At 40.7% G+C, this 27868-nt stretch overlaps 1 protein-coding gene across 2 annotated transcripts in view; it reads left to right on the plus strand.

Annotated features, from left to right (window-relative positions):
* ATAD2B (ATPase family AAA domain containing 2B) overlaps window positions 1-27868 on the plus strand; it is a 170917-nt gene that overhangs the window by 22795 nt on the left and 120254 nt on the right. For both annotated transcript variants that reach the window (XM_074947518.1, XM_074947519.1), the window contains exons 2-8: window positions 827-981; window positions 4770-4816; window positions 6203-6356; window positions 10906-11008; window positions 11511-11619; window positions 18596-18712; window positions 20089-20164. In XM_074947518.1, coding sequence (XP_074803619.1) covers window positions 827-981; window positions 4770-4816; window positions 6203-6356; window positions 10906-11008; window positions 11511-11619; window positions 18596-18712; window positions 20089-20164 — 761 coding nt within the window. The remainder of the gene's footprint in view (window positions 1-826; window positions 982-4769; window positions 4817-6202; window positions 6357-10905; window positions 11009-11510; window positions 11620-18595; window positions 18713-20088; window positions 20165-27868) is intronic.

Here is a 27868-nt window from a genome sequence, read left to right on the forward strand (position 1 = left end):
GCTAGAAATAGTGTATGTCACTTATTTTTGGGTGTGTTAAGATGTCTAGCTATCTCCCTTGTCTGCTTTTTCCTCATGGATCAATATGGTTACTAGTAATTTCTACATAGTATGGTATTTAAAAGTATTCTTTCTACTAATCCTTTATGCTGTTGTTGAAAACTGTAAAAGAAGAGTGCTGAAAGAAATAAAAACATTTAGTTTCTTTTAAAATATTTTTGATTTCTGATATAGATATTTTCAGAAGCTTTTAACGTTTTCCATTTTTTATTGAGATAGATATCTCAATATTTGCACATTTTTCAACTGACAACACAAAACCTAAAATTGTCCAGACACTTTGGTGATGGATGCTTTAGAATTCATGTGTTAATCATTTTGCTAAAGGTATGAGAGAGAACAGGTCATAATATCTTGATGTTTCTTTTTGTAATAGCTAGCTACTTAAAAATATTCAGTAATACAAGAGAGAGAAAAGGTGTTTTATGAATTAAAGTAATAGTAAGGGGAGTAATGTTTCCAGGGATGCAGTACAATGGGTTTTGGAAAATTAGAAATATTTAGTAGAATTATTGATAAGTACAGAATTTTAATATTTTACGCTCATAAGGTCCAGTGTTAAGACTTTGCTAGGTGAACTGGTGAGTTAGCCTCCAGCATGTGTACATTTTTAAGGTACGTGTGTTCCATGAGCATCAATAAAGCACTGCTATGTTTGTGTGAACTGGGTTTGACTTTCTTTAGGTGAGTAGTGGAATCTTATTTTTGTTATGGGAAGTGTAAAAATGAACCAATGAAATGTGGTGTGATGCTTTGTCTCTTTCAGAAAGATGAAGGTAGTGATGCTAGTTTGAGTGATAGTCACATATCCCCTCCAGCCAAACGTACCTTGAAACATGCTGATCCTGTGTGCAAAGACAAATCAAAATCACGCAATAGTGGACAGCGAGAGGAATGGAGCATTTCAGCTGGACAGTCCAGGTAACCTGGTGCACTGAATGAAAAGGCAAAGTTCTGTTCATTTTAGTAAACTTAGTAAATCCACTTACATTGAGTGTGAGAGAATGTGCATTATATTGAAATAGTATACTTTTGCATCATGTTATTGTTGAACTATTTTCCTATAGTCTACAGTCTTCTGGAATGAGAACTATGTGAATCCTATGGGTTGTGTTCCTCCTTATGTGACACCACTTTATCTGTTAAAATGGGAATGGTGGAATGTGTTAGGGTCCAGTTTTACGTTTTTTGTGCATCCAGAACTCTTGATGACTTCATTAGGAGTTCTTTGTGTTCAGAATTAGCAGCTGACCCTAAATTTAAATTAGGAAATCTGTGTGTTTTCAGCCTCTTGTATACAAGATGGTCCAGCCTTCTCCTTTTCAGTGTTTTTTCAGCCTCTCCATTGTTAGACAACTCATGGCTGACTCAGGAGTTGAGTACATTAGAAGCAGGCCAAACTACTATGCATTCCATATAGCCAAAACCAAAGGAGACATTTGTTTCATTTTCTGACCAATTGATTTAATTTTAAGAAAAAGTTTCCAGGTTTAAAGAAGTTCTTCAGATTGGATGCAAGTAATTATGTGAGTATATGGACACCAAGCAAAAGCCTCACGCTGTTGTGACTGGAACAGCTTGTTTGAACACTGATCTTGGCCCTTGCAACTGCTACTGCATATTGTATAGGACTAGACCAGGGTCTCAAAAACGTGGCCTGCAGTCCGCATCCGGCCCGCGGGATTGCCCCCCATGGCCCCACCAGCCCCCCGCCGCTCCCTGAAGCGGCCAGCACAATGTCCCTGCAGCCCGAGGGAGGCGGGGGGGGGGCGCAGAGGGCTCTGTGCGTTGTTGCATGGCTTCCAACCACCACCCCCCACATCTCCCATTGGATAAGACAGGTGATTATTTAAACTGAGAACTATATGACTACAGCTTATTATATAGCTTCCTTCAGAAATCATCTTGGAGCATATACAGCCACCTCTGATATGCTGGGTCATTTAACGGTCTACACCAGCACTATTCAACAGTTTAGCTGTTAGACCAGATATAAAGACTACATTGTGGATTGATTTAAGTCAGAGCAATTTAAATCACCAATTTTAATCATGATTTAAAGCAGCAAACTGGAAACCTTGTTTAAAATCATTGATTTTAATCATATTTTGCTTTTGGACTTTTTAATTTTCCTAAAGAAAGGTTGATTCTCATTTGTTGATAAGCAATAAGATATGTTGAATTGCAACTCCATATAGTCTTTATGCTAAATTTTTAATGCTTCTTTTTGCTAATCAGGGGGATACACTATATTGACACACATTTATTTAAACAATTACATAGCTAACTTGAATTTATTCATATTCTTAGGTCTTACATTTTTATTATGTTCGAAAATGGTGAATTTCTTAATTATTAGATTTTTTTTACTTGTGATTTGTCAAACTCTCTTTGGATGGAAATTCAAATACAATTAAAATGCACAATTTTTAAAATTTTTTTAATAAACTTCCTTTAATGTGTTGGATACACAAAAAGTATCAAAGTTTATCAAAACAGTTTTAAATGTAAAATATAACTTTTTTTATTTTAAAAAAAAAAAGTGTTATCTATAGTTAGTGAATTGAACTGGTAGTGTCTGTCACCTGTCCATCAAGATTTTAGAACTAGTGTAGGTCTCATCCTTTCAGACCTAATTTTTTATTGATAGATTGTAAGAGGAAAGCAAGCTTTCCTGCTTTTTCAATTCCCAATTGGTCTCTTAACTTTGAATGAACTAATCATTGAACTGAACTACTTGAATAAAGTGAAATGAAAAAAAATCTTCTCCCTGCACCTGCAGAAGAGATGACTGCTATCAAAAACATCGATCACTTCAGAAAACTCCAGTTCCAGATGCTTATTCTGTGACTTCCACCAGTCCAGTGGTTTGACTTTCTTTAAAATGGGTAGCAAACATGTACTGCTTAATATTATTTTTTGTATTTAATGTAAACAATTATAATAGACTATAATAAGTTTAGGCCTACACATAGGTTGTCAATTTCAAATTTAAATAACTTATTTTTAAAAAATAAACGTGTATTTTAATTTAAATAAAATCTGAGGGTTTTTTATAATTGACCTGGGAAGAATATCACTTAGGTGAACTCAATTTGCCTGAACTGAAATTTGGCCAGGACAGGAGATAACATCATTGCTCCTTAAGAAGTGCTACAATGTGTCTGATGACTGGATCTTGGTCTGTTACAGAAACTAGATTTAAAGTAGAAAACTGAGATTAAAATAAAATCTTAGCAATGGGCTACTTAAACAAGCCCAGAATAGCCATGCGTAATAACCTGTGTGGAGATTCTGCTTTTTGGTATTAAGCAACAAATACATGTGACCATAAAGCCATTACTAATGTTTGTTTGTCAAAAAAGCCTGAGAGGGTCATGATTTGCAGATGCCATTCTCCTATGTGTTCTTATCCATCACTGTGACAAAGTTTCGAGGTCTACCATGGTGAGTCCCTTGTTTTATGAAAAATTGGTATCCTTTTCCCAGGTAAATAATAGCAGAAACCCATGTCCTAGTTTAAATCCATCTCTTCAGAAGTAGAAATTTTTGCAAGAGTAAAGGGACAGGGGGGCCTGGGTCAAATGATTTCCCTTTCCCTTTTTCAACTGGTTAATTTATTCACTTTCTAACCTAAAATCAGTTGTCCCCACCGCCTTCCAGTGTGCACAATAGTTATTGCAATTCAGTGGTCCTTATACACATTGTAAAGCACTTAAGATCCTTCAGGATGACAGGAGCTATATGAATATAAATTCTTGATTTGACTAATCTATTTTGATTTTATATGTACTGGTACCAACACGTTATTTTCAGCTAATATTCTATCATGATTTTAGGGCATTTGTACATTTTAACTCTAACAGTTTAACTTATATTTTAATAAGTTAGTCTTAACAGATAAGAAATATAATCTTTTACTCTAATGTAAAAATCAAGACTGAATATATGGTACAATAATTGTTAACCCATGTAATTGCTGGAAGAGAGTTGGATCATGTTTTGGTTCTCATACCAACCCCGTGGGAGTCAACTTTCCTTTGGAAAACTAACTTTAAAAAAAGAAACACAGAATACATACGATTGAGGTCTTAGGTAATATTTTTACTGTTGATTTAAGTAATCTTGATTTGTCATTCTCTTTCCCTTCAGTTGTTAGATTTGTTAAATAGATTTAATTTTTTTGTTTTCATAACTTTGCCCTGCACGTTTTTATTGCTTTTGTTTTCATTGGTTTCAGTTATCCACCGAAACAATAAGAGTTTAAATGGTGTTTGCTTCTGAGTAACAGCAGAACCACAGTTTGTGGAACCTGAGTGTGGCTTATTTAACAGGAGGGGACATAAGTCAAGTGGTGTAGCCTATTAGTGGAACAGATATTGATATATTTTTTCAGTATGGTGATACTAGTTAAAATTGTTTGTTGGTATAAAATAAAATATTAGTACAATGTTAAGAACTCAAGGACAGGGCAGACCAATGGTCCATCTAGCCCAGTATCCTGTCTTCTGACAGTGGCCAATGCCAACTTCAGTTCCAACTTCAGATGCGAGCCAAATTCTTGAGAGTATATTTTACAAATGCTTTAAATTATGGTCAGTGTATAACACTTAAGGGTTTCTATTTCAAAAGTGTTGGTTGCATTGTAGCTTTTATATAGTAAATAAAAGGTTGATATATTTTGCATATTTAATATAATTGTTTTCCAGGTTAACGTCTCAGGCTGGTGCTACATTACCAACTGGACGTAGCTTATGTGAGTGTTTTCCCTATGGTTATTTTATATCTATATTTAATCTTAACTACTTTTATATTGATGATTCTCAAATGTATATATTTTGACACCTTCATTGGTGTGTTTCTCCCTGTGTTTACAAGAAACTGTTTTCTCTCAGAGTCCTTCAAATAATTTATTGGATGCTTCCTTTGGGCATGAGTAAGGTTAAGATTCTGTTACAGGTATTTTTAGTAAAAGTCAGGGACAAGTTGCAGGCAATAAACAAAAATTCATGGAAGCCTGCAGCTAGAGCCCGGGGTGGGCACTAAATTTGTATCCACATCCGATCGGCAAACATGGGCCATGAATATAAAGTGGATATCCACAGATTAGCAGGGCTCTACCTGCAACCTGTCTCTGACGTTTAGTAAAAATACCATGGGAGGAGGACGGGGACAAACAGAGCACTGCCAGGACTGCTGGAGCTTGCAGCTGCGCAGCCCCACAGGTGCTCCTGCGGGAGGGGTTAACTGCTGCTGCTCCACCCCTAGCCACTGCTCTGGCAGCGGGCAACCACTGCTTCAGTGGGCCCAGGGCTGGCTACTGGTCAGCTGATTCAGGGATCACTGCTCCGGGACTGGCTGCTGCTCCAGTGGCTCTGGGGCTGACCGCTGGTCAGCTGTTCTGGTGGGCAGCCCCGGGGCTGACAGCTGCTCCAGCCCTGCCTAGAAGAAGTTACAGAGATCACTCCTGCCACCTGGAACAGTGTTCCTGTGAATCTTCACCTTAGGAATTTGCCAGTTCATTTCAAATCTCAACTGAAAATGTATACAGTTTTCATGTCTATACTTCTTAATTTCTCTCTCCTTCAGTTCTGTATTGAGTCTGTGAGTATATTCAATTCCATTAAGTATTTTGGTAAACATTATTAATTACTTTTATAGTGCCTAAAGAACCATCTAAAATGGGGCTCCATAGTGCTAGGCACTGGACAGATAGCATACATACAATAGATTTCTATGCAAAATAAAACTCTATCAGTAATATAAAACCTTTTGATACTGTACTTTAAGGAAAGTGTAAGAACTGAAACTGTGCTAAGGGAGGATGACAGTCATAATGTTAACTTTAAAATACTGAATTTTTGGTGTTCAAATACAAGCTTACCACAAAATAGTATATATTTATGTAAAAGTAACTAGCCCAAATGGCACAGAAGTACAGTTAGTAAAATAACATTAGTAGGGACTTAAAACAGGTATCCCTTACTACAGTAAATGTCAGGATGCACATTCATGGGGAAACTGACTCTGGATCTTAGTATCATTTGGTTTCTTATCCTTGCTAAGTAATCTGATCATTGAATTCTTGTTTGTAAAAATGTTGTTTCCTGCATTTTGAAGTAGTAATACAAATTTCTCTTAGCTCTCAAAAGCCATTCCCTTCGAGGGGAAAAAAAGGGAGATGGGGACCATGCTTGCATAAACGGAGATATAGAAGTGAGAAAAAGTTGTCGGTCCAGGAAAAACAGATTTGAAACTTTGAATCAGAGTTTATTGTTTGATCAGCTAGTAAACAGGTATGTGTGGATACTTCAGTTGTACACATCACAAAGCATCCTGATGTTTTTTTAAAAATAGTTAGAACTGCAATACATGGCTTTCTATCTAAATGTCATTTAAATAAGTGATCAACCATATCAACAATGGTTGGAAGTTAAGTACATCTTGCTTGTATGGCTGAATTATAAAATGTCAACAAGTTCGTACCTGTTTCTTTACCACTTGTTAATAATGAAATACTGCATACAGGACTGGTGTCACTTTTTGACTTTACAGTGCAGATAAAGTTGATCAGAGAGGAAGGCACAGTCTGTTGATCTGAACACAGGAGTGGGAGCCAGGAATTCCTTGCTTTGAAAGTGGTTTCCTCTGTGGCTTTGGGCAAGTCACTTAACCTCTCTGTCACACTTTTCTCTTCTATAAAATGGGTATAATATCTACCTTTTGAGAGATACTGAGTATCTGTGGTTGCAAAATGTTCTAAACATGAAAAATGTTCTGTAATTGCTAAGTATGATCTTTATTACTGATAAAAAATGTATTCTGCTGAACTTTAGTTTTTCACAGAAACTGCTTTTTTCAATGTGCTCAGTAACCAGGTAGTTACTGAGTACAGTGGAAAAAAAATTATAAGTTTCTCTTGAGTGAGTTTTTCCCTGGTTGCTTTCCTAATACTATATTGAGGAGCAAGAGGAATTGAATAAAAAAGGAGTTCAAATGCAATTTACTATAAAGATGGTAATATAAGATCGTGATACTGATGCCTGCATTTGTGTTTACATTGATCCAAAGTGTCCAAAATTATGAACAATGAATTGAATGTATCCAGATCAGATACATTGTGCATCAGAAATACTTAGTAGTATTGATTATAAATTCAAAGGGAGAAAAAGCCCTTGGGTGACATTCTGTCACTATTAACGTTAATGGCAAAACCTTCATCAATTTTTCTTATTTTTTATTTTGTATATTAACAGTTCCATTCCATGTAATAGAAATCGTATAAGGCTTTTTGCAACTTAAATAGAGAGAAACTTAGTATTTACACAAGTATACAATAATAAATTGATCCATGGAAGTCCCTAAAGCTGTATTGACAAGACTTGCCACTAATCACTTTCTTCAACTTTATGGTATCAGTCACATATTGCGTTTGATGCTTTTCTACTCTTTATTTCCATCTTCTGTTTTGTCAATTGGTAGTGTTGGTTCAAGTCTCTTATTATCTCATTTAGGTTCAAACTTCTGTTTTTCTTACGTTTAAATGCGTAACCTATTTGTTTGTTGTCCTGTCAAAACTCTGCATGATATTAAGCTTTTGTCCTTTTTCCTCCTCTCTGTTTTCCTTATTATAATATCTTGATTTTGAGTTTAATTTTGACTCTTGTTGAAGGGGTTTCTCTCTTCCTTAGTGTGACACCTTTATATACATACTATCATGTTTGGTGGCAGGGAATGACGATCTTCCAACAATTCCCTAAAGTTCCACCAGACTTCTAAATACAGTATAGACCCGTTTATGCGCGGATGTCGGGAGTCAAGCCATCACGACCGCGTGTTAACGGAATGCGCGTTAAGAGGGCCATGCTGAAAAAAGTGTCTATGATTCACTTAACAGAAAATAACGGCGTTATTTTTGCTCTTTTTGGCTCGTATTTTTTTTTCTTCCTTATGAAGTCTGTCATTCGCTGCAGATGAATGATTTCTATATTTTTTCCACTTTTTGCTCCTCCATAAATCTTACAACAGTTTCTACAGCACTAAGGGCTTCTGTGGCTGAAGTTTTGACCTTTTCAACGACGTCATCGCCATCACTTTCGCGGTCCGACGTAGCCTTGCAGCCTGTTAATATTTCTTCCTCGGACAGAAATTCTGAAATTGGGCAATCTTCATCCATCTCCAGCGACTCGGTAATGATTTCCGGCGACGTATCCAAACTAAAATCTTTTATCATTTGAAAGAGAAGTTTTCATTTATCCTCTTTTTGTCTGCGTGCGTGTTTGTAGGGCGTCTTCTTCCGAAAATCCTTCAAAGTCTGGCTCTGAATGAGTGCCACTGCTGGAGTTTTCTGAGTCTGAGCCGTCTTTGACAGAAAAGGCATCACCAAGACCTTCATCCAGCAGTTTTCAATGGACTTTTGTTTTACTCCATCCCAAGCTTTTTTAACTAAATAATTTCCTTCATGTTTAACTGTTTCAGGAATTCGGAAATGCCTGAAGACATACAAGACACGATCGCCGAAATCAGCTCCCGTCGATAATTGTTTTTAAAATTCTGAATAACGCCCTGGTCTAAAGGTTGAATTTTTGATGTTGTGTTGAATGGGAGGTATAGCACTTGAATTTTTCCATCGCTCGATACCAGTGATTCGGCTGGAGGATGGGCTGGACAATTGTCAAGTAGCAAAAGTGCTTTGGCTTCGAGTGTCTTCAACCGCAGATGCTTACGAACAGCTGGAACAAAGCTGTTGTGGAACCAGTCATCGAATACGTGTCTTGTAATTCAAGCATTTTTGCTGTTAGCATATATTACTAGCAGTTTGGCTCTATTGAGGTGATTAAAGCAGCGAGGGTTATGAAAGCGGCCAACGAGAAGAGGGGCAAGCTTATGGCTGCCCATCTTATTACGAAAAAGAAGAGTGACACGATCTTCAATCTTTTTAAATCCAGCTGTTTTCTCTGTCTCGTAATTAAAGGCTGAAGTCTTATCAGGTAGCAGTTTTGCAAATAAAGCTGTTTCATCACAATTATAAAGTTGTTCTTCTTGGTAGTCTTCATTTTGTAAAATAGATTTTAACTCGGCGGGAAATACGTTTGCAGCCGATTCATCGGCTGATCAGCTTTCTCCAGAAATTGATACCTGCGCTATGCCATGATGCTTTTTAAAACTACTTATAAACCCCTTGCTGGCTTGGAATGATTCATCCCCTGTTAAATTTCCAAATTTTGTTGCTTGGGCTTGAAGAATTGGCCCACTTAGCGGCATTCCTTTCAGCCTTTTCTGAGCAAACCATGTGTGCATGGCTTTGTCGAAAGTGCACACGTTTTCGCTTAAGCCCTGTGACAGAATCGATATTTTATACAAAGCCATTCAGCTTAGATTCGTTTTTTAGCCATCCTCGGAGAGTAGATTCAGCAATCCCAATAGCTTTTGAAACTTTGGCCTCAGTTTCTCCGCTATTTACTCGATCTATTGCAGCTAGCTTTTCTTCTACAGTGTAGGAATGCTGACGCTTGCCCTCTGCCATTATATTAGGCCTACTGTTAAAATTTTCTAATGTAGTATATGTATTACTATATAACTGCTATAATTCTATATCTCTCTAGTGTGACCATGACTAAGCGTGTGTGATACGTCTTCACCAATATCGGTAAAGACATACAACACATTTCCGCTCTGCACTTCCTGTCGATTTCTATGTCAGTGAGTTAGTGAGTAAATCTGTAGCGCTACATAGCAAGTTCCTGTTCCGGGTGTTAACGAGTCTTGCGTGTTAAATAGGTAGCACTGGGAGGCATGGCGCTACCGTGCGTTAAGCGGATTCGCGTGTAAATGGATCTGTACTGTAGTTATCTTTACCTCCATTGATTTCAGGATTTCACACTTTAGATTTACCTTTAAAGTGCTGAGTGGAAATGACTGAAAGTTGATACCATTTCCAACTGTTATGCAGCTTTAGTACATTTCCAGCGGACAAATATCCACAGTACACAAACCTTTACCACAGCTAGCAATAATTTGACAGTCATGACAAATAAGTAGATGAGGGATTTGGCCTGGCTGATGACTTGTCATCTCCTTCCCGAGAAGTGGCCTGTCCTGCTCAGTCCGTAGCACCATCAGTTTAACACTTTAAAGGCATTTAAGGTAAAAGTCCTCTTGAAGAGCTTGCAGTCTAATTATACAATGATTAAGTTAAGTGATGCAACAGAGGCAAATTAATGAGTAGTGGAGTTCTATATATGTCTCTTTCATTTCACATCTTTGGTTATTTTAAAAACAAAATCTCTATTTGTTAGCCCTTGCCTCAGAGAAATGTTGAAGTTTTATAGAGCTTACAGGACTGAGGAACATTTACAGGAGTGCAGTGTTGCTACCTGTGCTACTCTGGTTATGTGGATGAAAAGCTTCAGGCTCACAGGCTGTCAGTCTGGTACTTTTCCGAAGTATACCATTCAGACTCTCCAGATTTAAAAATTAACCCCCACAACTGACAAAGAGAACGCACATTTTAAATTAAATGTGGTATTAGAGTTTGATTCAAAGCCCATAAAATAATCATTTTTTTTCTTATGCAGACTCTTTGTATATTTTTACCCTCTTCTTTCAGTTTTCTTTGTTACGGATGACTATTTTTAGTTTAATTGATGGATTCAAGGAGTTGCAGGAGAGACTGAAATCAAATTGTAGTTAATCTGTAGATTTTATTCCATATTTAATTCAAATAAATTATAATTTGAGTGTAGTGCATTACATAGAATTATTTATATGTGTAAAACTTCTGAAGCTCTTCTATTTTAAGTCTGAATATTTGTCTTTTTTATGTTAAATATTGTGTATATTTAGTACTGCTGAAGCTGTACTACAAGAAATGGACAATATTAACATCAGGCGGAATAGGCGGTCTGGAGAAGTAGAACGGCTGCGAATGTGGACAGACACAGAATTTGTAAGTTCAGAATCTGTCAAATTTTGGATAAAAGTAACATCCAGTCACTATATGTATATTTTTATAACTCTCCATAGGTCAGTTGCCTACAGTATGTTAAAATTCTAAAGCATTTTTCAACTCCTAGGTAATGCTGACTGTTATAAATAAACACTGACACTAGCTAGGTGTACTTAACTTTAGAAAGAAATTAATATGTCATCCTGTTTGGTCAATGGGGAATTGACTGACACATTCTCATATCGTGCTAGTGTTGTTAAATTGGAGGGGAAGCATGGTTTAGTGGTCCAAAAACAGGACTAGGCACCATGATGGCCTGAGTTCTAAACACAGGCTTTGCAATTGACACAATCTGTGGCCCTAGGAGAGTCATTCCTCAATCCTCCTCATTTGTAAAATGTGAATACTTAACCTACCTCTCTCGGTTATTTGTTGGTAAAGCACATGGAAGATGGAAAGCACTACTTTCCATTGATTAATGAGCAAATTCATTTTGTTCTAGGAAAACATGGACATGTATTCTCGAGTGAAGAGAAGGCGGAAATCACTGAGAAGAAATAGCTATGGAATTCAGAACCACCACGAAGTGTCCACTGAAGGGGAAGAAGAAGGTATGGATTGTACAGATTAACTATAGGGCTTCATTTGAAACTTACCATGTAGAAGAAATGACTGCTTAAAATAGCTGGTGTATTGATACAAATATTGCACAGTACTACTGTACTGTACTTCTCTGTATACAGAGAATTAGTAATAATTTGCTTTTGCTGAATAGAAAATGAACAGGGCCATTGGAAATACACAATATAGAAATTCTGCTCTTTAGCAAAGATTTATGGTGTCCGCAGGTTTTCAGTATACTGCTGAAAAGGATCTGAGAGTTATAGTGGATCACAAATGAACTAAAGCTTTTATGTTTAAAAGAAAAAAAAGTTTGTTAAATTGGCATGACAAATATGGAACAATTTAAACCAGATTTCCTGTATCTTAGAACTGAAACAGTTGCTTTGGGTAGTGTAAATTCTGAAACTCAGTGGAGGCAATTTAAATAATATTAACTGTTATAGTAGTGATTATTTTAGAAGAAACATCCAGCTGATATCTTTAGCCTGTGTGTTTAGGTTTCTTTCAAAGAGCTTTTAATAGGAATTAGGCTGCAAATTTTGAAGTTGTAATTATTTTAGTATTTTATCAAAAAATTTGATTTCTTTTGATTATCATAGGAATTTTGGGAGAATGAAAAGAAGAGCAAAGGTATTCTAGGTTTTTGGAAATCATAGAATTGTGTGGTCAGAAGGGATCTAGTGAGGTCATCAAGACCAATCCCCTGTGCTGAGGCGAGACCAAGTAAATTTAGACCATCCCCGACAAGTGTTTGTCCAGTGTGTTCTTAAAAACCTCCAAATGATGGGGATTTCACAACAGCTCTTGGAAGGCTATTTCAGAGCATAACTACCCTCATAGTTAGAAAGATTTTCCTAATATTTACCCTAAATTTCCCTTGCTGCAGCTTAAGCCTCTTACTTCTTGTTCTACTTCAGTGGACATGAAGAACAATTGATCACTGTCCTCTTTATAATAGTCCTTAACATATTTGAAGACTGTTATTAGGTCCCTGCTCAGTCTTCTTTTCTCAAGACTCAACATACCCAATTCTCTAACCTTTCCTCTTACATCAAGTTTTCTAAACCTTTTATCATTTTATTTGCTGTCCTCTGGACACTCCAGTTTGTTGACATCTTTCCTAAGTGTTGTGCCCAGAATTGAACACTGTACTGCAGGTGCGGTCTCACCAATGCTGAATAGAGCAGGACCGTTACCTCCTGTATCTTACATTCAATACTCTTGTTAATACACCCAGAGTATTAGCCTTTTTTGCAACTGCAGCACATGGTTGACTCATATTCAGTTTTTGATCCACTATAACTCTCAGATCCTTTTCAGCTGCTGGCACGGAGTTACAGTTTCAGTACTCTGAATGAAGCCAGTCAGGACACTAGTGTAATGTGTCTCCCCTCAGGGTGCACACTGACCAGGGCAAGAAGCCTCCTTGGCTTCAGCACTTCCTGGGTTTGACGTTGGAGCAGTCAGCATCCCTGTTCACACTGTGAGCTTCCCACAGTGAGACTACCTGGGTGGGACACCTGGGGAAGCCTTACACACCCACAAAGGGCCATGTACCCCAACTTTGCAGTCAGCAGTGACTCTCTGCCAGTGTTGTAAAACAGAACAGTTTATTAGTCGTCGGGAACACAGCGTAGAACAGATCTTGTTAACACAGAAGCCAGGAAGTTATAGCAAAGTCCATCTTGAGGGGCTCCAGAGCCCTGGGCTCTTCTTCTGACTCCCAAACCAGCAGACTGACTCCTTCCAGCAGCCCAGCCTCAGTCATGCCCAGCCACCCCACCTCCATGCTTTGTCTCTTTCCCAAGCAAACAGGTCACCTAGTCTCTTTGTTCTCCAACACCTTTGTCTGGCTCCTTGTAGAAGATGGGCTCTGGCCATCGGTTGCGGTGATACAAAGTGTTGGCCATTCTTTGTGCCCAGGCAGCCATTCGGTAGTCTAGGGGTCGCTGCAATGATCACACACGCTTATCCTTCCACCTAGATACTTGAGTAATACATTGGGAAAATTGAACTGCGCACACAGTATTCAGAGAAAACATTAAGAACATTCTTACTTTATCCCAGCAGTACTATTACCTAGCCATTTTGTAGCTGTGAATTTTATTTTTCCTTTCTAAAGCAAGTATGTTGCACTTATCTTTATTAAATTTCCTCTTGCTGAATTCAGAAAAAATTTCCAATTTGTCAAGGTCGTTTTGAATTCTAATCCAGTCTTCTAAAGTGCTTGGAACCCCTCACAGCTTGCTGTTAGCTGCATATTTTATAAGCATACTCTCTGCTCCATTATCCAAGTAATTAATGAAAATATTGAATACTACCAGACCCGGTACTGACCTGTGGGGGGACCCCATTTCATATGCCTTCCCAGGGAACCATTGATAACTGCTCTTTGACTATGGTCTTTCAACCAGTTGTGCACCCACTGTATAGTAATGTCATGTAGACCACTTTCCCTAGTTTGCTTATGAGAATGTCATGTGGGACTGTGAAAAGTGTTACTGAAATGAAGATATATCACATCTTCTGCTTCCCTCCATCCATTGGGCCACTAACCCGGTCAAAGAAGGAAATTGGGTTGATTTGGCATGATTTGTTCTTGGTGAATCCATGCTGGCTATTCCTTATAACCTTATCATCCTCTGGGTGCTTACAAACTGATCGTTTAAAAAATTGTTCAAATATCTCTCCAGGTATGAAAGTTAGGCTGACTGGTCTATAAATCTCCAGATCCTCTTTGTTCCACTTTTAAAAGATAGATACTATGTTTGCCAGTCTGCTGGGACCTCACCTGTCCTCCATGAGTTCTTGAAGATAATTCTTAACGGTTCTAAGATTGTTTCATCTAGTGCCTTAAGTACCCTAGGATGAATTTCATCAGGCCCTGCCAACTAGAATACATTTAATTTATCTAAATATTCTTTAAACTGTTTGTTTCCTGTTTTGGCTTGCATTCCCTCCCTGTTTTTTTAATATTAATTGTGCTGAGTGTCTACTCCTCATTAACCCTTTTAGTGAACACTTCAGCTTTCTTGATGTGTAATCAGTTATTAACTCTTTCCTCGCTACTCTTTCCCTCATCATTCTCTTGTTCCTAATGTATTTTAAAAAACCCCTTGTCTTATTGTCTTCTTTGTCCCTTGCAAGGTGTAACTCATTTTGTCTTAGCCTTTTTGATTTTGTTCCAACATGCTTGTGCTATTCTTTTGTGCTCCATCCTAGCAATTTGTCCATGTTTTCACATCTTATAGGATTCCTTTGTGATTTGCATGTCATTTAAGAGCTCCTGATGGAGCCATATTGGCACCTTACTATTCTTCCTATCTTTCTTTTGCATTGGGATGATTTGCAGTTGTGCCAGTAATGTTGACTCCTTGAGAAACTGCCAGGTCTACTGACCTCCCTTTTCCCTTAGATTTTCATCTCATGGAACCTTACCTATTAATTCTCTGAGTTTGTTAAAATCTGCTTTTTTGATTTTCACTATCCTAATTCTGCTGCTCTCACTCCTCCCTTTCTCCTTAGAATAATGAAATCTATCATTTCATGGTCACTTTCACCAAAATTGCCTTCCACTTTGGGATTCGCAATGAATTTCTCCCTGTTGGTCAGAATTAAGTCAAAAATAGCTGCCCATCTGGTTATTCATCCTTTTTGTCGGTCCCTCCGTCCCCCCCCCCCCCCCCCAAAAAAAAAAATTGTTCCCTGTGCATGCCAAGAACTTATTGGACATTTTGTGTTTTGCTGTATTACTTTTCAAACAGATTCTGAGTACTTAAAGTCCCTCACTACTTCTGGGTCTTGTGTTTTAGATATTTCTGTTATTCTTCAAATGCCTCATCCACCTCCTCTTTTTGATTTGGTGTCTACTGTAGACCCCCTTCCACGATATCATCCATATTTTTTCCCCTTTTGTCTTTACCCAGAGACTTTCAACTGATCTGTCTCTCAACCTCCTCCTTGACCTCAGAACAAGTGTATATATTCTTGCAACACCTCCTCCCTTTTTCTCTGCCTTGTCTTCCTAGTTATACTGCTCTATACCAATATTCCAGTCATGAGGTTTATCCCACCAAGTCACTATGCTGCCAGTTAAGTCATAATTTAGTCTGTGTATTTATATTTCCAGTTCTTCCTGTTTATTGCCCATACCCTTGGCATTTGTGTTGACATCTGAGATATTGAGCAGATTCCCATGCTGATTATTCTCTTGTTGCACCTGAGATCCTACTGTAATTTTCCAGGCCTCCCCCCCATGAAGTTCTCCCAAACATCTAGCCTTCTGTTACAGTTGCCTTTTTTATGCTTACCTGTGGGCTTTTGTCACCTGTCTTCTTTGAACCTACTTTAGAGCTTTCCTCGCTTAATTATTTAGCGTGTGCGTAGTCGTCTAGCCAAGCAATGGCATTTCAGTGGCTTGATGCAGTTCTTCTAGGCCATCACTGAACCTAGTCAGCAGGCATTCATCGACAATGTACATCATCTGTGTTGTGACGCAGCTGCACAAAGGGCTGTCATGAAGGCCCCAGTGATACTATTTGGCTGCACAGAGGCCTTGCCCAGTCCGGAACCTGTTCAACAGGGACCATCGGTGATGGGGCAGGTCAAAACCAGGAGGGCAAATTGTGGGGTCAGCAACAAGGGACTGGTTGGGGATTATAATAGATATTCATTCCTCTCGCCAGAGTGTTTCTGCCCTCACATCCTGGCGTGGCAGATGAGACCATAATGGGTGACGTGACAGCAACGTGCAGCTGGTGGCTTAAAAAGGTCATTGTGCAGCGGCAGGCTTGGGTTGGCGCGTTCTTTCTCCAGCAACTTGCCAGTGGCAACCTCTCGTCTGATATGAGGAGGAGCAATACTGCTCAGAACTGGAAGCCATGGGAGTGGAGTCGGACGCAGGGTGCTGGAGATGATACTCATGGCAGCATGTAATTGTGTATCCACCAGTTTGGTGTGTGACGATCAACTCCAAACTGGTGCGCAGTACTTGGCCACCGAATATGAGGTGGCAAGAGCTGACATCCGCAAAGTTAGATCACCCCATGATGAACCTGCCAGTTTGCTAAGAAGATTGTTGCACGTCTTAACTTTAGCTGCTGTCGTCTTCACGTGGACATGGTAACTCAGTGTGCGGTATAAAGTCACATCTAGATAGACTGGTTCTACTTCATGCTTCACCTTCTGACCATTCAGATAAACGTTCAGTTCTTGGGTTGCACTGGCATGATGAAGATGGAACAAACTGGAGACTGTTTTTATGATGCTTGGCTGGAGATGCCAAGTCTTACAGTGGTCAGCTAACTTTGTCATGTCCCAGTTTCAGGTGGCATCAAGCTCGTGGAACGTCCGGGCCTGGGTACCGCAACTGATGTTGTCTGCGTAAATGAACTTTTGTGACTCTGTTGTTGGCGGGTCGCTGATGTAAACTTAGGTTGAACAGGGTTGGAGAAAGCACAGAGACCTGGGAGGTAACCCATTGCCTTGTCTCCAAGCACTCCTCTTCTCCCCCATATGGACTATGAATTGCCTATCACGGAGGAACAGTTAGTGATGCCTGTAACCCAAGGTAGCAGGACCTGTGATACCTTCACGATCAGGCCAGTGTGCCATACCATATCGTACGTTGCTGTTAGATCGATGAAAACAGTGCCTGTTTTCAAGTTTCTCTGGAAGCCATTTTCAACAAATGTGGTCATCATGAGTACTTGGTCGCATGTGCTATGGCCTCGGCGAAAGCCGGCTTGGTCAGGGCTCAGAATTCTCTCCATGTTGGGTAATATGTGCTGTAGGTGTGTGGATGAGTTGGGGCTTGAAGATGCTCTTTCCCTTCTTGGTAGGTGGACCCCATCTCCTTCCAGCAGTCCTCCTTCGTGGAATAGCATTCATGGTTGAGAAAGCTTCCTGGTTGCACAGATGGGGTCAACATGCATTCATCTTCAGGATGCATGTCCCCCTGTCTGGGACCTTACCCTCAGCCATGAAGATGGACAAGAACACAACCTTTATCCTTGCTTCCAGAGCCCTGTAGTCACTGCTGATCTGCTCAGGGTCATACCTGGTAGTATCATTAGTGCCCACGTGGACAAGCGACATGGGGTAGTGGTCAAAGTTAATCAATAGCAATAAGACGGAAGTGATCCAGAAATACCATCTGGCTAACTCGCTTTGCATCACCAGCCATGTGTCTTACTAGCCATTTAGAGCTTGCATGCTTGTTAAATCCTGGGCCTTACACACAGCTGTAATGGGTGACTCAACCCATCACACTCAGCTGTCTGTAATCACTGGCCTGTTCACAAAAAACTGAACTGCTTTCTCTTCAAAGAGCCCTGCTAGAAAGCACGTGCTGACTCACCTAACTGCAGGGCAACCTTCTTCAGACATTCAGCAACCAAACCTAGATTTCAAAACACAGCATCCAACCCAGAGTCCTACCACGCTCGCCAACAAGTTCCCAGCACAGAAAGTCCCTCTCTTTTGTCCCCTTCCCCACCAAAGTTAATCAGTAGCAGTAAGACAGAAGTGCCCCACAAATACTTACCTGCTGGCTAACTTCTTTAGTCTCCCAGCTGCCTTCATTTTACCAGCCACATCTCTCAAGTAGGTAAGGGATTATTATTATTAAAATGAAAAACAAAACAACCCCCCCAACTGGGTAAAATAAACTAATTTTATGTAAAACTACTTTGTAAATATGTAGAAATCGACTACATTTATTATTGTTATATCCTGCTGATTTTTCAAAAAAAAAAAAAAATCCTATAGAAGCCAGTAAGCAATTTGGCAAAACATCCCACAGATTTCCCCCAGTGGTGGTTCTAATTAGTGAAGAAAATGATCTTTATGCATTTAGAATTTATTTTGTGGATTTATTTTTGGGGAGAGCATGAGAGGGGCAAGGTTGCTCTGAAAAATAAAGAAATAGAACTGTTCAAAATGTGTTTTGCTTTTTCTTTCTAGAATCTCAAGAGGAAGATGGAGATATAGAAGTAGAAGAGGCAGAAGGAGAAGAAAATGATCGACCTTATAATCTAAGGCAAAGAAAAACTGTGGAAAGGTACCAGGCACCTCCAATAGGTAAGGAATCAGGACCATAGATGACCTTTCTACTCGTATTGATTTTAATGTCTCTTTTAGTGGACTTGCTCTTTGGTAGAGCTCAAAGATACCATACATTTTTCACTGTTAAGTATTGTAATTGTTTTGCCCTGGTTTCTCTGGGTTACTGAATAAACATTGTCAAATTGTTAAAGCATGCAGTTGGACATGAGGAAGTGAAGGTTTTTATTCCAGGACCTGCCACAGACTTGTTAAGTGACTTGCCAAAGGTCACACAGTTCTGCTCTGTTGTGTTGCCTTGGTCGGAACAATGGACAAGGGGAGAGAATTTGGATAATTGCTTTTCATCCCTAAAGGAGCTTCTATGCAGAGTTCCATGGGGTTGCATCATGCTTCCCCTTTTGTTCAACGTGTATACGGGGCATCTGAGAAGGTTAATGAAACATAGACTGTGGTATATTCAATATGGTGGTGTTACCAGTTCTATAACTCTCTAATCTGACCTACCTACTGCTCTTGCATGCCTGGCTCAGAATCTGGCGTAGATGAGGACATAGATAAGAGCTAACGGTTAAAGCTCAATCTAGATAAGGAAATGGTGATCCTGGTAGGTTGGGGAAATCAGAATGGAAGATATGGTGATGGTTAAGTTCGTTCCTCTTAGTGAGTTTGTGTGCCCACCATTCATAACTAGAATGTGTAACTGGGGATAGTGTTGAGTCCGTTGGTGCTGTTAGTTTATCACAAGCAGCATTTTCCAGTCTTCGTCTAGATAAGAGATTGCAACTATTTCTTTTGGATGTAGATCTTGCTGCTGTTCATGCATATATCACTTCAAAATTAAACTACCACTGTGCACTGCACATAAGGGTACCCCTTAAAACAACATGGAAACTGAAGCTGTTGCAGAATGTGGTGGCATGAATTCTGCCTATTTGAAAAATCATCTCTCTATCTCTGCTATATTGTGACAGCTGCAATCAGCTGAGGAGTTTGAAAAGAGATGGAACTGGTAATGGAGGCCCCTCATAAAGACCACACTATCTTTTTCATTCCTTCCCTTGATCTGAAATAATCCAAATTTTCTGACAGTGAGGGCATGCTGCAAAGCCCATTTCTTCATGTGGCTTTTGGAGAGACAGGGTCAAAATAAAAGATGAGGATTGTGAGGAAGAGGGATACATATGGGCTTATTTTCATTATGGTCTTATTTGCTGGGTTTTGGGTGAGGTGTTTCTAATTTTCGGCAAAGTCACCTAGAGCTCAAGATAGGCACTTTTTTGTATAGATTTGTCATTTAAAAAACAAAACAACTTATTTTCATTTAAGTAGATTGTCATGTGGTTACCCTTTTTTGTATTTGATGTTTCAAGCCTGTTACCTTTTTTGCTCAGTGCCAGCTCATCAAAAAAAGAGGGAAAATGCACTGTTTGATATTCACAGATCTCCTGCAAGAAGAAGCCATATCAGGTAAATATCACAAACTTTTTGTAGGTAGAAGACATTTGTGTTCCCTCAGCATATTTTGTTAGCTGTTGTATTTTGAAACTTTCTGTCCCTGGGTGATACTTATTAAACCCAAAGAATCAGAAGTAAGGCTCTCATTTTGCACTGAGCTTCATGTAGGTGGACTCCTGTGTTCATCCAAAACCTATGTAAGATAGAAAAGCTCATTGCAGGTTTGGGGCCTAAGTCTTTTTTTTAAAAGATCTTCTGTTTGTAACCTGTTCTTTCTTGTATTGTCTGGAAATAATTGAAGAACAATTTAGCTGTATTTTCCTATGTTTAATAAAAAGAAATCCGTATAATAGCATTAGGGTGTTATAAATACAGTGATTGCTGAATACTTTCATGGGAAGATGGTTAGTTAATCTGAATAATAGTATGAAGCAGTCTAGTGTGAAATAAAACTTTTAATTGCAGAAGTATATAGGAACATAGGAATTACGAGACTGGAACAGACCCAAGGTCCTTCTATTTCAGTATCCTGTCTCTTGACAGTAGCTCAGCACCAGATGCTTCAGAAGAAGGTGTAAGAACATTGCAGTAGGTGGATTTGGGATAACCTGACCTCACCATAGGTCTCATCCTGTTCTTAAGCCCTGAAGCACAAGGTTTAATATCTCTTCCGAGATTGTTATTAGCCTTATAAATATCCAGTCCCATATTGAATCTTAAGTACTTGGCGTCAACCACTTTATGAGGCAATGAATTCCTTAGTTTGATCACATGAATATATGGGTCTTGGATTGTACCTTAGGATCACATTCTGATTGGGAAACATATGAAAATAAATGTCATGGTTGTATCATAATGCCAGGTAGAAGTTTTGTGTGATTAGCATTCAGCTCAGGAGAGGCCCAAGACTGGAATAGCGGGTGTGATACAGGTTCTTTGAAAGAGCTGTGTATCTGTATACTGTAGCAGTCTCTAATAGTGTTATATTAGAGTATGTCTACACTGCAATAAAACTCCCGTGGTTGGCCTGTGTCAGCTGACTTGGGCTCGTGGGGCTCGGGTTCTGAGACTATAAAATTGCAGTGCAGATGCATGGGCTAGAGCCTTAGTTTGTAAAAATGAGCTTTCTACGAACTTAATTTAATAGAATATTTTTTTAAACAAAAAGGCCTCCGGTGGTGTTTGCAACCCAAATATAATATCATGATCCTGTTCTACCTTTTAAATGAAATGAAGTAGAAACTGATTGTAGACCACATTGAAACTGGCAGTTTTCTTCTTCTTGTCCAAGCTGACAGAAGAGTAGAGTGTGAATATGGGAAACAAATAAATAATGCTTAAAATTCTTTCAGTTTGAATAATTTCCTGTGTTGTTTGTAAGATGAAAAAATGTAGTTTTTAAAGACCTGATTTTAAAAAGGATTTTGTCCATTAGTTTCAGCCAAGTTATTTTATCTCTTTAAATGAAATGGTGACAAAGCATTTCTTGAACAGATGCTCTTCTTTGAGTAGTGCCCCTGTGGGTGCTCCACTCTGTGTTTGCTAGCTCCCCTTATGCCTCTGATCGGAGATTTCTCAGCAGTATCCATTTGGCCTGTGTATGTGTGCTAGTTAGGCCCGTGTCCCATGTCATCGTTATGTAGCCCTGCAGTGATGAACCGCCTCAGTTCCTTCTCAACCACCTTGGTCTGAGAGGGGAGCTCTGGCAGTTATCCCCGTTGAGATTTCCTCAACTTTGCCCTCATTTCTTATTCTAGTAGTTAGTTGTAATAGTTATTAGCATTAGTTTAGTTCAGCGGTTCTCAAACTGTGGGTCGGGACCCCAAAGTGGGTCACAACTCCCTTTGAATGGGGTTGCCAGGACTGGCTTAGACTTACTGAAGCCCAAGCCCCACTACCCAGGGCCGAAGCCAATGCCTGGGGCTTCAGCCCTGGGTGGCAGGACTCCAGTTGCAGGCCCCCTGCCTGGGGCTGAAGCCCTTGAGCTTCAGCATTGGCCCTCCCACCCAGGGCAGTGGGGCTTGGGCTTTGGCCCTCCCACCCAGGGCAGTGGGGCTTGGGCAGGCTCAAACTTCGGTCCCCCCTCCTGAGGTCGTGAAGTAATTTTTATTGTCAAAAGAGGGTCACGGTGCAATGAAGTTTGAGAACGCCTGGTTTAGTTATTTAGTTAGTAGTAGTAGTAGTTTTAGCTTCCTAGTTTAAAAATTTTTTTTTTAAAAATCTCTATTATATATTATATTTAGATAGATACTGGTTAGCAGTTCTTGTTCACTGGGATGTTTTACCCAGTTCTCCCAGCTTCAAATGTTGTCTGTCTCTGTTGTGCTGGGAGGTGATCCTGGTAAGTGATGGGCACTCCTGCTGCATCTGTTGCCTTGGGGAAATGCACATCTGTCTGGCACTGAAATACAGAGCCAGAAAAAACAGGGAGATAAAACTTTGTCTTCTCATGACCGAGAGATCTTTACACCTGGCTTCTGACCTGGGCCAAGGGTTCCCCCCTGTATACTGGTCTCCAAGCAAATCTTCTGCCTCCATGATATTGGAGCCCCACTCCTCCAGGGCATCTAAGAGGAAGATGCAAGACTCCTCACAGAAGTCCTCAAGGGCCATGCCCTGGGCTCACCAGGTAGGGAATCTACCTCTAAAAAGGCGAGATGGTCGGTCTGTCTGTCTGTCGATCTGTCTTCAGCTACTCTGGCACCATCTGCTCTCCAGTCAGGTACCCATGAGGCTGCTGGTTCCTCAGGTACCCAGGGCACCGCTAGACTGAAAGACTGCAAAGCTTTCTTTGATCATTAGTACAGTTAACAGATTAAGGTGGCAAGAAGAACTCCTTCCTCGATATTGAAGAAGCCCTATCGGGCTACGAAAACACTTCCCTTGGAGCACCCGAGACCCCCGGTACTGTTAGTGCCCTCAGCTACCATCACCTTGATGGAGACCATAGACTCAGTACCCATGACACACTCGCAGGAGTTCCATTTTCCCCTGGCTGTATCTGAGGGGACACCCGATTCTCTACTGCTCAGCTCCAACATGCTGTCAGTACTGAGAACATAAAGATCACCTGAAGTTCACCGGTAACGACGGTTTCACCTCAGATCTCCAGGCGCTCCATCTTTCCAGAGTGAGTTTGAGAAAAAGGATGCTGATGAAGACCTTGCCTTGGTGTCTCAAATATCAACTCAGGGTTCTCTCACTCCGATAGAGGCTCCTTTCCAGAAGTTTTTGATGAAACTATAACTACTCGTGGTACAAGTTTCCAACCAACATGTCGCTGGTATGAGCACCTGTGGGTGCCACCTCCACCTTATGCACCTCCTTCTTGGCCATATTAGGCCAGCCAAAGGTCCCATCGCCAACAATTCTCCAGGGCATTGAGCATCAGTAGGGCTCTACCAAATTCATGGTCCATTTTGGTCAATTTCACAGTCCTAGGATTTTAAAAACAGCAATTTTCATGATTTCAGCTGTTTAAATCTGAAATTTCACAAAGTTGTAATTGTTGGGGTCCTGAGCCAAAAGGGAGTTTGGGGGGGTCGCAAGGGTATCATAGGAGGGATTGCGATACTGCTCTCCTTACTTCTGTGCTGCTGCAGATGGCGGTGCTGGCTGGGAGCCCAGCTCGAAGGAAGAGCCACCACCAGCAGCTGCGCAGAAGTAAGAATGGCATGGTATGGCATTGCCACCCTTACTTCTGCACGGCTGCTGGCTGGGCACTGCCTTCAGAGAGCCAACAGCTGCCACTCTCCAGCCACCCAGCTCTGAAGTCAGCACAGAAATAAGGGTGGCAATACCACAATCCCCCCTGAAAGAACCTTGCGACCTCCCAACCCCTGCAACTTTCTTTTTGGGTCAGGACCCCCAATTTGAAAAACTCTAGTCTTCCGCCGGTGAAATCGGTATAGCATAGGGTAAAAGCGCACAAAAGACCAGATTTCAGAGGGGGAGACCAGGTTTCACAGTCCGTGACGTGTTTTTCGTGGCCGTGAATTTGGTAGGGCCCTAACCATCACTCCTCATAGAGAGAGGCAACCTGCATCATTTGCTCCCTCCAGAGACAAGAAATCTTCTGAGGAGCAGGATGCTAGTACTGATGAAGAGGTCTCTCCTGCAGCCATCATTTAATCATCCTCTCCAGATGAAGCTATTATGATTCTTCCTCCATCCTTGGTGGATGATTTTAAGCAGTTCCAGGTCCTGGTCAAGAGAATTGCTGACTCCTTGCAGTTCTCCCTCAAGGAGGTTAAAGAACCTCATCATAAGCTGCTTGATATCCTCTGTTCACCCGCTTCTACCCACTTAGCTTTGCCTGTCAATGATGCTCTTCTGGACCCAGAGAAGATCGTCTGGCACACTCCAGCTACTGCATGCAGAAGGGTGGATAAGAAGTATTATGTCCCAGCAGAGGACTCCAAATTTTTATTTTCTCATCCCTCACCTAACTCCTTGGCAGTTGATGCAGTTAATGAACATAAAGGAGGCACTACGCTAAAAATATGCCTCATGAAAAAGATCATATTTCTCAGTGTCCTTCCAATTTAGAATTGCCATTTACCGGGTGCAAATGGCAAAATACAATCACAAAACTATACCAAAATGAACTCTTTTGTTGACCACCTACCAGCAGAGCTCAGGGATCAACTTAACACAGTTATTGCAGAGGGCCAGCTACTTGCCAGAACATGTCTACAAGCCTCCCTCGATGCCGCTGATACTGCTGCCCATTTGATCGCTGCAGTGGTAGTTATGAGAAGGACATTCTGGCTTGAACTCTTCAGATTTCCAAAAGAGGTCCAGAATATGGTGGAGCACCTTCCTTTTGGTGGGTCTAAGTTGTTTGTGGACAGCACGGACAAATCTATGCAAATGTTAGAGGACTCTAGGGATACCTTACTTTCTCTTGGTATTTATACACCCACCTACAAGAGAAAGCTCAACTAGTTCCAGACGGCTCAGAGATCCCATCCTGCTCAATTCCTTACCTCCCGGAAGCCATGTAAAACAGCATCAAAAGAGACCCAGATTCCAGTGAAGGAAACAGTCTACTTCTGAGCCTCCCACATCACACCTCCAAGTAGCAATTTTGACAGCTGGTTGAGGGCCTGAACTACCATTTTCATTCTCTTCAGCTGCACTGAGTCACTTGCCTTCCTCCCTTCAGTGACCGTCTTTACCACTTCAGGAGGGCTTGGGAGTCAGTCACTTCAGACAAGTGGGTTTTGAAGATCATCTCAACAGGATACACCATCCACTTTAACCAACATGCCCCCCTTCCCTGTTGTTCTTCAGAGACCACTCTCATGAGATCTTGTTTCGTCAAGAAATAGGCTCTCTCACACTTGGGAGCTATAGAACCAAACCCCATGTACCACAGAGGAAAGGGGTTTTATTCAAGATATTTTCTGGTACCTCCATGCTTTTTTGGTATCCCAGATTTGAGGCTACTCAACACCTATATGAATGCACAGAAGTTCAAAATGGTGACACCTGCGGTGATGATCCTGTCACTAGAGTAAGGGGATTGGTTTTCAGCCCTCAACCTTCAAGATGCATATTTCCATACTGTTATCCACCCATCTACAAGAGAAAGCTCAACTAGTCCCAGATGGCTCAGAGATCCCAACAAACTATTCTTGCTCTCTGGAGTGGCTCACAACTGAGAGTGCCTGCCTCAGGGCGGACGACCAGAAAACAGGACAGACATCCCAAGCTGGTGGTACGTTCTACAATTAAATTTCATCAAGCCAGTAACATGTCGTCTTAGCTTATGTGCAACATGCCTCTGGTGGCACGTGAACAGGATTCATCACTGAATTTGGTCTGCTGGTTGGATCATTAGCTATACCAGTCTTACCATGGAGTCAGTCAATCTCTTTAGACTCTCCAGTCTATCTTGCCACTGAGACAAACTGAACTAATGATCAGTTAAACCAAAAATCACACCACATCATAGACTCATAGATATTAAGGTCAGAAGGGACCATTATGATCATGTAGTCTGACCTCCTGCACAATGCAGGCCACAGAATCTCACCTACCCACTCCTGCAATAAATCTCTCACCTGTGTCTGAGCTATTGAAGTCGTCAAATCATGGTTTAAGGACTTCAAGGTGCAGAGAATCCTCCAGCAAGTGACCCGTGCTACAGAGGAAAGGTGAAAAACCCCCAGGGCCTCTTCCAATCTGCCCTGGAGGAAAATTCCTTCCCGACCCCAAATATGGCAATCAGCTGAACCCTGAGCATGTGGGCAAGATTCACCAGCCAGATACCCAGGAAAGAATTGTCTGTAGTAACTCAGATCCCACCCCATCTAACATCCCATCACAGGCCATTGGGCCTATTTACCATGAATAGTTAAAGATCAGTTAATTTCCAGAATCATGTTATCCCATCTCCTCCATAAACTTATTGAGTTTAATCTTGAAGCCAGATAGGTCTTTTGCCCCGACTGCTTCCCTTTAGACTCTCCAGTCTATCTTGCCACTCAGACAAACTGAACTAATGGTCAGTTAAACCAAAAATCCTACCACATCAGGTTGCTCCCAGGCCCATAGACCAGTCGCTTACCCCAGATCAGTTGGTACTCCAGATCTTACAACAAAGACAACACTGGCAACCAATTCTATAGTAAATTACCTAAAGATTTATTAGTTAAGAAAAGGAAATGAGTTATTGAGGTTTTTTATATCTATGAAATATGGGTGAGTCACAGTTTGTAATTCCAAATGGTTGCAGAGTCTTTTCAGGGTACCCAGATTGTCTCTGAGGACCTCTGCTTTGCATCTGATACATTTCCCTGTAAGAGTCCAGAGATGAAACATCTTTCCTTGAATCCATACTTCTTTTGACAAAAAACCAGCTGAGCCCATGTGGGCTTTTCCTTTGATGGCGGGGAGTGGGGAATGCCCTTTGAGTCTTTTGACCTCTGGGTATCGCACACAATGGCCACTTTCTTTGGAAATAGCACTTTTCTGTTGAAGTCCTTCATTAGCATTCCACACGGCTTCTTTGATGGCTTATTTTAGTTACAGGGGTATACAGTGCAAGTAACGTCCCATTAGTTTCATGAAGTCTAAACATCAAATGCACTCTTTGACTTTCAGCAATCATTTTGATCTATACTAATACACAAGTGAATTGGACTGAATACACTCTGGTATGATCTGGTCTGCCAATGTCATACCTACGTTTCACTGTTGGCCAGGACCACTTTCAATACTGAGTGCACTCCTTTTGACTGTCGTCTGCCCCGAGGCACTTTTGAAAAGTTATGTCAGAAGTAGCAGTGCAGCTCCATAGGAAAGGTATTTTAGTAGTCCCATACCTGGACAAGTAGCTGCTGAAAGGTCGCTCCCTGGAACCAATGGCTCAGGTAACTTCCGAGGTGATAGATCTCTCCTTTGAATTGGGCCTGCAATTGAACATTCAAAAATTCACTTTGACCCCTGTGCAGGTACATCTTGATTCAGTAACAGGAAGACCCTTCCTTCCTCTGCACAGCTTTATGGCCCTTTCCAGCATAGCCAACATAAATAAGTGCAGCCCCCAAACTCCAGTCAAGAACAGTCTTCAGCTGCTGGGGCACGTGGCAGCCAGCACCTTTGTCATAGAACACTCAAAACTCAGAATGCACTGCCTTCAGGGGTGGCTCAGAACTGTTTATGCACCAGACGCCATTTAAATATGCTTCTTTCCATACCCACCTCTGT

The sequence above is a fragment of the Natator depressus genome, chromosome 3 (assembly GCF_965152275.1).
Source record: "Natator depressus isolate rNatDep1 chromosome 3, rNatDep2.hap1, whole genome shotgun sequence".
NCBI lineage: Eukaryota > Metazoa > Chordata > Testudines > Cheloniidae > Natator > Natator depressus.